Source organism: Asterias amurensis, chromosome 11 (genome assembly GCF_032118995.1).
Source record: "Asterias amurensis chromosome 11, ASM3211899v1".
NCBI classification, from domain to species: domain Eukaryota; kingdom Metazoa; phylum Echinodermata; class Asteroidea; order Forcipulatida; family Asteriidae; genus Asterias; species Asterias amurensis.
In genome coordinates, this window is record NC_092658.1 from 4,584,244 (window position 1) to 4,596,625 (window position 12,382).

The 12,382-nt window shown below is 39.0% G+C and overlaps 1 protein-coding gene across 1 annotated transcript; it reads right to left on the bottom strand.

Annotated features, from left to right (window-relative positions):
• Window positions 1-83: 83 nt before the first annotated feature.
• Window positions 84-6,745, bottom strand: LOC139944004 (ribosomal RNA-processing protein 7 homolog A-like). Its single transcript, XM_071940931.1, has 7 exons — window positions 6,613-6,745; window positions 5,769-5,908; window positions 4,763-4,894; window positions 4,534-4,663; window positions 3,725-3,822; window positions 2,379-2,577; window positions 84-1,739 (listed from the first exon to the last, which is right to left on the bottom strand). Exons 1-7 carry the CDS (start codon window positions 6,644-6,646, stop codon window positions 1,654-1,656), a joined length of 819 nt encoding a protein of 272 aa, XP_071797032.1. The 5' UTR covers window positions 6,647-6,745; the 3' UTR covers window positions 84-1,653.
• Between the last annotated feature and the right edge of the window lie 5,637 nt (window positions 6,746-12,382).

Below are 12,382 nucleotides of genomic sequence, written 5' to 3' on the forward strand. Positions count from 1 at the left end.
CAGGGAGAAGATGCATAGACAAGCAGCACTGCACTAAAAACCCAGACTTTATATACAACAATTACAACAATTACTTTAGAATTTACGGTGACAATAAATTCAAGGCAATTCGAGGGGACTATGGACACATCGGAGAACTGTGGTCCTTTGTGGCATCAACTATTGCCTGATGTGGCGCTAACTGCTACTGTCACCCTAAGAGCCAAAACATGCAAGTCACTTGGCTTTCGGAACCCGTTTGTCATCGCTGAATCCCCCAGTAGAGACATCAAGTTGACTATGGTCAAGGTTCGGGAAACCGATGTATTTGAGACATTCAAATGGAAGCTGAAGGATTTGCAAGAGAAGAAGATGGAGTCTGAGCGGATGATAATTTATTGCCGCACCAAGCATCAATGCAATAACTTATATGCCAAATTTGAAAAGGCAACAAAGCCCACATCATCTGAAGAGAGACTTTTTGCCAAATTCCACTCTCAGACAGATGAAGACATAAAGAGCTATATCCAAACTACAATAAGTGTCTAGAAAAGTCACATCCGAATTCTGTTTTGCCACGATGGCTTTTGGAACGGGGGTTTATGTGAAAACCCTATGAACTGTCGTCAACTATGGAGTCCCCATAAAAATTAAGGGATTTGTACAGGATTTGTACAGGATAGTGGCATAGCAGGAAGAGATGGCCATCACCAAATTTTCTAAGTACACTTATTCTCTTTAACAATGTTTACTGGCTGGGGGTCTGCAATACAGCCACTGTGCACACAGCTTGGGGCGGGTTGGTAGCTTAGGCGAATGAAAAGATTAAGCAAAAAACAGATTTAAAAAAAAAAAAATCCAATGCCTTGCTCAAGGCTAGACAAGGGTTAGGATCGAGTAGAATTCTTGGTATGATGGTATTTTTGTGTGTGAGATGTAAGCTTGGGCAATACCACGATATTCTCGAATATTGCGATACTATTTTGGAAACGATTTCAATATCGGATCGGTTTGGTATTAATCGAAATATCGATATATCGCGATACATCGCGATATTGATAAAAAATCGCAATATCGCTGTGTATTTCCTAGCTAAGACATCTTGCACTTGGAGTAAAACCAGAAGAATAGGTCATTAGAACACCTCTCTTATACTATGACTGTCTCTTCTACAACTTTCACTGGGAGTTTGAAGACTGATGATGTCAAATTTAATTAATCGCGATCATATCGAATATCGCGATATATTGTTGGCGATATATCGTGAACAAAATAAATCGATATCGCCCAAGCTTAGTGAGATGTCTTACAAATTGCCAGATTATTCATTGAGGATATTCAGAACACCAAATTCCAAATACGAGTACTTCAAATTTCACTACATTTATACTTAAGACAGCAACACAAAATTTATTAATAAGTGTCCTAATAACAAGAACAAGTTTACACGTTGAACAGGGTCATGTACATGTACTTGGTCCTTTAGGAAGCCAACATGAAAGTCTACAACAGTTTTTGACGCCTTATGTGCGTCTGCTATTGCTAACTTTTCATACACTTTGATTTTTTCCTGGACGAGATATCATATAATTTGTACATGAAGCCAATGTATGCCATCTCTTATCGGCAGTACGATTGCAGAAGATATAATAACTCACTTTCCTTTTGCGAGATTTAGAAAGGTTTAAATTTTCTTGCAGCTTTCATCTCGGCTATCTTCACTTTGTCTTCCTCAAACTTTTTGCGCAGCTCGGCAATATCTACAAATAAATAGAAAGATTTTAAGAAAATAAAATTCAGTCAAGCTGTTTTGAATAGAGTTTGTCAAATAGGCCTCTGAACACAAGCATGCTGTTGTGTACGAAACTGTGCTTGACGTTTGGGTCATCAGCAGTTGCTTAAAATGTAAAAAGAAAATTAATAATAGTTTAGTATTGAGAGGGTTAAACTAATTAAATTAGGAGTTAAAAACAGAGGGACAAAAGGTATCCAAGAAACAACATTGGTAATCTAACTTTGCTGCAGAAAACACCGTAGCTTGGGTCCAGGGGTGGATTTCACAAAGGTAGTCCTAACTTAGGACTAGTCCTAGGCAATGCTAAGAGATAGGCAATGCTAAGAGATAGGACTAGTCCTAAGTTAGGATGAGTTACTGGTCCTAACTTAGGACCAGTCCTATCTCTTAGCATTGCTTAGGACTAGTCCTAAGTTAGGACTACCTTTGTGAAATTGACCCCAGATGAACTAGACCACTCGACCATGACAAGGCACACAGAACTGAAATTTACCTTGGTGTCCTTCTTTAAGTCACCACCAATGACAAAAAAAAGGCTTTGAATCTAAATACAATTCGGAAACTTTGCCCGGGTTTACAGGAATAAATCACAAAAAAAACTTACGCTCCCGTTTTGTCTCACGCATTTGGAAGGTATAGAAGTTGAGTAACTCTGTCTTCTCTCTCTTCTTCCTCTCCTTGGCTCGTAGTCGTCGTTGATTCTTTTCAGTTCTTGCTACGGCTGGCTTAGCGCTCTTCCTCGTTACCGTCACCCAACCCTCGTCATCTGGGACGCCCTCTTGTGCCTCGCTTTCCTTCTCAGCCTATATCAAGGACAGAAAAAAATCAGTTTAGACCAGAAAAAACATGGTCGGACTAAAAAGAAATGATTCACTTGAACAATTTCAGATGAAAAAGATTATTTATTTGTTTTAATAAGTGGAAAAAAAAAAAAACGCTCCTTCATCATTTTTTCAAAATGTCAGGACAGTTAACATGTTTTGTTTTTTGGCCTTTAGTTGTCTGATACTTAAATCTCCTGGTACAGTAACGTCATCCAAGCGGAGTCGGTTGACTTTATCTTGAGTGGTTACATGGTTCTCTTGGTCGTCTGCGGAAACCGAGTACCCGCTTTGTCGGTTGCAATTTCAAAAGACCGACACTGAATCACCAACCCCGAGCCCTAACTGCTCTTCAGAACCGGTCCCAAGCATGTCAGAACTGCTGCTAACCGAACCCGACTCCCTAAATTGAGTCCTGTAAACATTAACTGCAGACACAGTGAAGACTCATCTCTCTCTTCAGTTTTTTGGTCTCTGCATTGTACTAATACAAATACAGAATATATTGATGGCACACTCTTGCGTACTTTATCTTAAACAGATTTGTCCAAGTTCAGAGTGCTGCGAAGGGAATTCTTCATTAACAGCACGCCGTACAGCCTGTGTTCATGTGGAGTGTCAGTTCAAATTTCAGCAGAAAAAAATGCCATACAATGGGTTTCAGACTTTTGCAATGACCAGCAGAGTGTCTGATCAGCAGAGTGTGAATTCGAATCCCCAGCCGTGACACTTGTGTCCTTAAGCAAGACACTTAACCTAACCATTGCTTCGTCCTTTGGATGGGACGTAAAGCCGTTGGTCCCATGTGTTGTGCAATGCATGTAAAAGAACCCAGTGCACTTGTCAAAAAGAGAAGGGGTTCGCCCAGTGTCCCTGGCTGTGGCTGCTGTCTGTGCCGTAGCACCTTGTAAATCCTTATTACGTGCTAATCTAATTGGGTCTCTAAATTCATCACTGCAATAACCTATCTTTCTGAAAGTTTGTATATACTCAGCGCCTTGAGTACCTTGTAGATTGGTAGATACGTGCGCTATATAAGACTTTGATATTATTATTATTAATGGTAAGCATTTTGTTTTTATGAAAGGGACTAACAGATGTCCTGCCATCAGCTATGGAATAAACTTACCTCATGTACTTTGGTGTCATGATCTTGCATGAAATCGTCAATATCTTTTTGGAGATCTTCCGAATTTGGACGACCTCTTGAGTACTCCGAACACCACTCTGCATTTACGAGAAGGAAACAGTGAAGATATTTCAGGTTCATGTAAATCTTTGGGGAGATTTTGAGCGGCCAAGAAACATTTGGAGTCACAATGTACATGTACTTGAATAACAGCTTCTTATCTGAACTTTTTCCACCATCAATTCTTCTCTAAACAGATACAAGTATGTCTATAGAACTAGCAAGTCTCACCAAAATTCTAATATTTTTTGGGACTTGTACATAACTGTATGCGTGACAAAAACAAACCGTACACTTATACAAGTCGCAATGTTCAAATACATGCAAGACTTGCAAAGTCGGAAGTGTCAAGGCAGAGTGGGTAAGAGCACCGAATTCAAACTCTGGTGTTTCTGATCAGCAGAGTCTTGTTCTCTGTACTCAATTTCAATATTGCTCTGTAAGGAATGTCCCTGTTGCCATCGATTTCACCAAACTCTCCCAAACCTAGGATTAATCTTAGGCAGCATCCTTAGCGATTCAGCTCTTAGCTGTGAGTAAGGATGATTAGCCCCCCCAAATTATTACTATAATTGTATCAATAGACGTTGGACATATTGAACCCATCCTAAGTTAGGACGACGTCCTAACTCGAGATAGGATTAATCCCAGCATTTTGTGAAATCGACTGCAGGCTTTCTTGAGTTTTAAGACGCTCTAGCAAGACACAGCCTGTCGGTACACTGCATTATGCACCAATGAAAACTCACTTTTGTAACCAGTCAGGATAGGGCGATTCTCTGTTGATAACAAAAATGGCTTGGATAACATGCTTGGTAGCTGCTTCGCCTTGAGTAACGACGAGGACTTCTCAAATACTACAAAGGCAAACTGGAAACCCTATTAAGAAAGGAATTATGTATCAGGTTAACCATGAATTTCCAAACAAGCATCACTTTCAAATCTTTCATGAATAAGGAAAATTTCGTTAAGACTTACCTGTGACTTTTCTGAAGGAGAGGTGAAATACTTAGAGGAGTTCACTGATGAAGTGTGTGATGATGTGGGTTTGTCCTGCAAGACGACGCTCTCAACTGTCCCACAATGTTCAAACAGTCTCTCAAGACATTCCTACACAAATAACAAAAGATTAATTCATTATTTAAGACAAAATGTTGACAAAAAGTGCAATCATTCTTTCACACTTTAAATTAAATGAAGAAAAAAAATGTTTTATATTTCCAAATTTCAAAACTTTATAAAAACTAAAATCTGTTTTATTTTAAATGAAACTTCGATATAAAAACAAAGTGTTATGATTTTTTTTAACAAGGGAAAAAGCGGTTGAAAAAAATTAAAGTGAGTGTTTCACTTCAACTTATTAAGTTTCAAGACACCTTTTTAGTAAATTTAACAAAGATAAAGTCCTCCCTAGTTTCTGACTGGCATCCTTGTGCAAAGACATCAACAATATAAGGGGGGGGGCACCACCTACATCAGCCAACAATCTTTGTTCGACACAAGATTGTGAAAGTATTAAGAAACAACGCCTGGGCGAACAGTGAAATTTACTACTTGACTAGTCGCACCTCAAGTAGTCACAAATTTGGCACTAGTCGCCACTATTTTTTAATTCCCAAGATGCATTGCAGCATAATAGTGTTTGCCGCAGACAAAAAAGTAAAATTCACACTGAAAGGATTGTGTAACTGGTGTCCGACTGTGTGTCATAAGTAAATTATGTGAACGCGAATAGTCATTAGTGACAAATTTGGTTCACCGAACAGGTACTTGTGACTATTTTTGTAATTGCGACTATTTTTGTAGTAGCCCTATCGGCATGGTTAACCAAGTAGTTGAAAAACGGTAGTGAGTTGCGACTCAACTAAGCAATCAATAGTCGCGACTACTATCCTAGTCGCACAGGCTTAGTATTGAGTGGCTCAAAATCATGAGATATCGTTTGCAGTATTGTCTTTACACCGAAAATTGCTGGATTTTTTACCTGGTTGCAGAAAGGCGGAATATTGACGACAAAGAGTGTTCTGTTCGCTGGTTTAGTGAGGTCTTCTTCTCTCACTCTGTGTTCTCTATAATACAGAACATGTCCTGCTTTACTCTTCACGTTCAACTGGATTGGAAGAACTAAAAGAAGATGACAGAAAACAATGAAATAATTACTTGTTTTGTAGCAAGTTTCTGGGTTGTTCTAAAACTAAAACTAAAACTAAAAGCCCTTCGACTCTCGACATGCCCGACTTTCGGCCACACTACCACTACCATACATGTTGTCCCAGCAAATCACATTAAGCTAAAAAGTAAAGGCATCATATCAGTATTCAAGACGTCAATGACGATCAACTCAATTCAATTCAATTCACTAATTATATCAAATCCAATCAAGTAAACAAAACCCAGGGTAGTGAATAAAGAATATTTGGAAAAGTTTCCGTATGACGCCACCATTTTAATTATTTGATATGAAATAATCATGGAGGAATAAATTCCTCCATGGAAATAATATAGTATCTAATTTACCTCAAATGAGATAGGGCCTTATCCCTTTTTATTTTGTAAAAAAGGGTGAAAAAGTGGTGGCGCTTTGCGGAAAGTTATCCTAATATTTTACAAGCAAATGCAATATAAACAAATAATGAATATGAAGTTCATGTATATGCAATGGGCTGGCTCCAGATTGGATTTTAATGTGACTACAGTAAAGGACGAGTTGTCTTTTCTACGGCACTGACTGATGTGATGAGTTTCATTAAATCGGACGAATGGTTATTAATTTATAACGCACGTTTTTATTTAATAAAAAACGGGAACTTTCAATTCGTGTCATCTACCTGTGAATCCTGAAATCGAATTTGAGGTAGCCATCACTCATCTGTCACGAGCCGTTTCTCACTGGAAGTGGAATTACTGCGATAAAATAAACCCGGACCCGACGACGAAACCACCACGTGTATTCGATACACACACTACGAAGCGAATGCCAAACTTTCATACGCGTTTTGTGGGCTTGTAAACCGAACTGGGTGCCAGACTCAATTTTTTAACTTATCTATGCAATGATATAGACAGGTACCTATCCCTTTTTTAATCGAATGGTACCCGTTTTAATAGGCTAAAATCCAGAACATACAATAACAATTCAGGTACCTATCTATTGGGGAGGGGGTGGGCGGCGCCGGTGGGGGGGGCATTTACAACTTAAAAGTGGGGCGGGGTGCTATAAAATTCCAAGATGTTAATTGGCGTCACCTTGACCAATGCCAAGAACGGCCTAAATGTCCTCCGGGAGTGGCCAAAACTAACAAAGTTTTTGCTTTGGGGTTGATGTATGAACGCGGGGATGAACTTGTGAACAACATAAGCGTGTTTTACTTCAATCTTCACTTTCAACTTAATCATAGCGCACCAATTCTAATTGCTTAGTTTGGGGTCAGCGACCTCTGGATTAACTAAGCTCTCTTGTCCCATAGTGTCCATCGTGTGAGTGCCAGTCATGCAGAAGCCTCTTCGTGGTATGGGTGGCAATCAGAAGCCATTGTATTGAAAAACATCAAAAGTATTTAATTAAGACCGAGTTAGTATTCAAACGCGGGCATCCGTAATTTTTACTGGATACAATGACTGTACCTGCTTGGTGCAGGGATTGCAACATTGTGTATCTTCATAGTAAAACATCGTATCTTACCAAAATCTTCGGAATTTGAGAAAACACAGTAGGCATATATCCCTATTGAGTAATACAACCACCTAACAACATCGTTGTATTTCTACCTCCATGGTCAAACCAACAGTGGGTGCGTTCGTTTAGCTTCCCTAGGTAGCCCGGGTGTGTGGTGTTTTTTTTTCCAGGACGAACGTGGGTAATTATCTGCACACGTTCGTCCTGGGGAAAAAAAACGCCACACACCGGGGTCGACCCAGGGAAGCTAAACGAACGCACCCATTATTATTATTTATCCCCGATGTCCTAACAAAAAGTAACGATAGGATCGGGCAAGTGCTCAACTGAAAAAACGGTCATTCACTGCAGCTTTGTACCAACTAAAACTGCTATAGATAAAGACAACATCTTATACCACTCACCGAACACTCGCTAAATTTGTTTGACAAGACTGAAACTATAGTTAGAGATCTGAAAGAAATTCCCCGTTGTGACATTTCCTGTCATGGTATATTAAACGAGCGAAATACTCCGTCTGTTTCTTACCAGGGCCCAAATTTCATACCAAAACCACACGAACTTGCTTAAAGGCAGTGGACACAATTGGTATTAACTGTCAAAGACCGGTCTTCTCACTTGGTGTATCTCAACATAATGCATAAAATAACAAACATGTGAACATTTGAGATTGATTGGTCGTGGGAGTTGCGAGATAACTATGAAAGAAAAAACACCCTTGTCACACGAAGTTGTGTGCTTTTAAATGCTTGATTTCAAGACCTCAAATTCTAAACTTGAGGTCTCGAAATCAAGTTCGTGGAAAATTACTTCTTTCTCGAAAACTACGTTACTTCAGAGGGAGCCGTTTCACACAGTGTTTTGTACTATCAACCTCTCCCCATTGCTCGTTGCCAAGTGAGGTTTTTGATTTTTATGCTAATAATTATTTTGAGTAATTACCAATAGTGTCCACTGCCTTTAAAGGCACTGGAGACTAATAATAATCTAAGCTATTGAGTACCAGTATACTAAATATTGGTGTGTCACAAATGTTTTTGTGCATAAAATAACAACGGTGAAAACTTAGACAAGAGAATACCAAAAGATAAAACATCATTGTTGCGCAAAATTGTGTGCTTTCAGATATACCTGATTATAAGGCTTTAGGCCTGAAGTATTTTCTCTTTCTCAAACACTATCAGATGGAGCCATTTCGCTCATAGTGTATTATCAACAGCTCATTGCTCGTTTACCAAGTAAGGGTTGATGCTAACAATAATTATTTAAAGTAAATACAGTGTCCAATATGTGCTTAAGTTATTTTGTCAGTGTGTTTTGAGGTATGTTTTGGTTTTTACTTTTTACTGCGTGTGGGAAGACTTAAAAATAATATTAAATTTTCTCATTGTTTTATCTGTTCTCCAGCTCAATGGGACATCACTGTATTTTATACTGACCCGCGGGCCTAAAATCAACAGGCAAGGTCGTCCAAGTCTACACTGTTGTTACAGGTCCGACCGTTGGTATTAGAAGCAAATGCCTTATTGACTTTGATGCTCGGGCGAGTGGAATTAAGACAAGATTCGATTTACTGTCTAATAGGATTGGCTGGCCTCAAATACATCCATTCGATTATTATATTAAAGAGTCAACCATGCGTGAAGCTTTATCCGTGTGCTTAAGGATCATCCAGCTAGGAGATGAGAAAATAAACAGTGTCATAGATGTATATTTCATAGGAACAATGTTTACGGGCTTCACTTCTGGTGCTAGCTTATGGAAGACCATAATTGGAGGGGGTTGGGGTTGTGAGGTGGTGGGAGCAGTTTATGCGAACATCACAGTTTGTCATCAAGGACGATCTCACACGGCAAGATATGTCCTTATACTCCTTACACTCCAATTTATGGGGTAAATTTTGACACTGGAACAATGCTACCCCATAAGGTGTTCTTTGTCATACAGTACCACACCCTTCAGAGAACGTAATCGTAAGTAGCAGGACCCAACATAGGGCCCAATTTGCATAGAGCTACTTAAAATTCAATGCCAACGTTTCGGGTGCTTACTGCACGAAAACGAATTGCGTCAAAACAAATACAACATGATGAACGTGCAAGATGTCCGCCTAATTTCCATGCTAACCTGTGAAATATTCTCTAAATGTAAAAGAGTGAAAATCCACTCGTTTTGTCCGCCATATACCACTCTTGCTACGAGCCAGTGATAGACAACTCTTTATGGAGTGAAAGACGGGTACGTTCAACTCGATTTCGAGTGAAGTTCGTTCCAATTTCACGCAAAAAGAGTGACACAGATTGACTTTCACTCTCAAAAGAGCGAATCTGACAGCACTCGGACAAGAGAGTGAATTCTTCACTATTTTACATTATAGGAGAGCACGCTTACATCTGAGAACTGTCACAGTAAGCCCGAAAATTTGCTTATCGAGTTGTTATCACTGCGAAATTGGACCTTGCTGGGCATGTCTGCACCTCATGAGATGAGCTCAAATTGATATTTTAGCTTTGCCAATGCTTTGAAATAGTCGCTCCTGGCGCTTAAAGACATGCATGCTCTAAAATGGGTCGCGGGTTCGAACGACACATAAGTTACAAATTCTTGTATATTGTTGGTCTGGCCGTGTAACAAAGGATTTTATGCCCTCTTGTTCTATTATATAATTCTTAGAAGACATGTGCATTTGGATCGACCAGGGTACATGTAGTGGTTTTTTTTTTTTGGTTTTTTTTAGAGATCGAAATAACAAATCGTATCTGAAAGAATGCTGTACGACATATTTCAGCTACAGATATGCTCACCAGGCACTGGATTTTGCTGACACAAACAGACTGTTATCATCACAATGTGTGTATTTTGTGGATTTTCTCCGTACACTATGCCGTATATATAGGCCTAATGTACGCAATGTATCATGCCCCTCCACTCCCCAGCTCAAATTCAGGGACACACCATTTTCAAGCCGTTCCGAAAGAAATCTCATGAAATGAGCAAGATCAAAACGTCAAATTTTACTCTTCAGGTGGACAAGCCTAACCTACAAGTAAATTGGCCACGGCTTCCAATATTCAGTTTCTATTGGGCCTAATTCATTTTACAGCAGGCGAAATTATGACGATTGTGCTGGGAGGTCACCGTGCAGTACACAGGTACACCATGGAGTTGTCGAAAGCTCTGTACACAAGGGGGCGACCCATATCGAAAGTCATAACCCTTTTTTTTAATCTGGTAGTCAGCAGTTTCTATATGGGCACACCGATTATGTAGCGATTATGTGTGTGTCAGTGAAATATTTCAAGTAACTGCTCAATTCTGCAAGAATCAGGTAGAGTTAATCCTCACTTGCAGCTTTTCTACTCCGCTGCAATTTAGCGACAGGTGATCTTTCTGTATTCTTCATACTAAGTCTTTGAGACATTTGGAAGATTATGTTTTCTGTGGCTTTCCTTTGCAGAGCTGTTTAAGAATATTGTACCCAGCGCGACGGAGACACGACGATGATGTGCATTGGGTTTAGCCAATTTTGACTTGGCTAATTGTAATTTCTCGTGAATTAAACGTTGTGAGACATGCAAGAGGATTAAAATTCGAAGACATTTTAGGGCTGAGTGCCCGTGCACTATATTCCATTCCGTCTGCAGATACATTACGAGAGCCAATTGTGTGTAGTTCCACGGAGACTATGGTATAGGACCGATTCCCACTAGCCATATTAAAACTGCATGTGTGTTATACATCAACAACAAACGACAAGTCACACACCTTTAAATCCACGTGTCAAGCTTCGGCAGAAATGGTGAGTATTGACATATTTCCATCTATAACATTTTAATACCGGAACACTCGGGAACGTATTCCAGTTGCAGCCAACTATAGGAGAAAATGGCATGGCTCCGATTTTAAGTTGAGTGCATAAAATATTATTGTGTGTTAAATCAATCAAAACAAATTATTTGAGGTCAAAACCTGCAAAAATAAAACTGCATTTAAAGGGTGTGTGAATGAAAATATTGGGTAATGAAGTACTGACGTATCAACCTATAACATTAATATTGGGAGCATTCGGAATTTTTGTGTAGCCTATTATGCAGAAGAAAGGGTTTCGCTCTAATTTTAAAATGAGCAATGCTTAAATCAAAACAGGTATTTATAGACACTAGACACCTTTTGTAATTGTCAAAGACCAGTCTTCTCACTTGGTATATCTCAACACTATGCCTTAAATATAAACCTGTTAAAATTTAAACTCAACTGGTCGTCGAAGTTGCGAGTAATGGAAGAAGACAACAACTTGTCACATGAAATTGTGTGCTCCCAGTTGCTTGTTTGCGAGTTCTCGAAATCAATTCAAATATTTTACTGAGAAATGACTTCTTTCTCAAAAAGAGGGAGCCGTTTCACACAACAATGTATACTATCAACTGCTCTCCGCTGCTTGTAATACCAAGTAAGTTGTAATGCTAAAACTATTTTGAGTAATTACCAATAGTGTCCAGTGCCTTTATAAAGGCCCGGGTGTGCACAACATTGGTAAGATTTTGAATATAAATGTTTATCTGACTTAATTGCTCATAACCCACATGCCTGGCATAAAGATGGTCATGAGTCAGATGTAATACTGAGTCCATTGAAATAATATTTGCTTGAAGTGCTATAGTTTTTAAGAATTAATCAAATTAGTTTCGATCTCGCAATTTCAACTATCAAAAACATGATGTTTGAAAATATACATACATAAACATATAACGCTTTGCCCAATAATTTTTTTTTTATAACTACAAAGACCGCTTGAGCCTTAGCTTTCTTCAGACGGTGATTATATCATGGGTAGTCTTTGCCAACATTATTGCCACTGTTGTTCACAAGCTATACCCCCTGTTTTCAACCATAATTATACATATATTATTTCTTAAATGTGA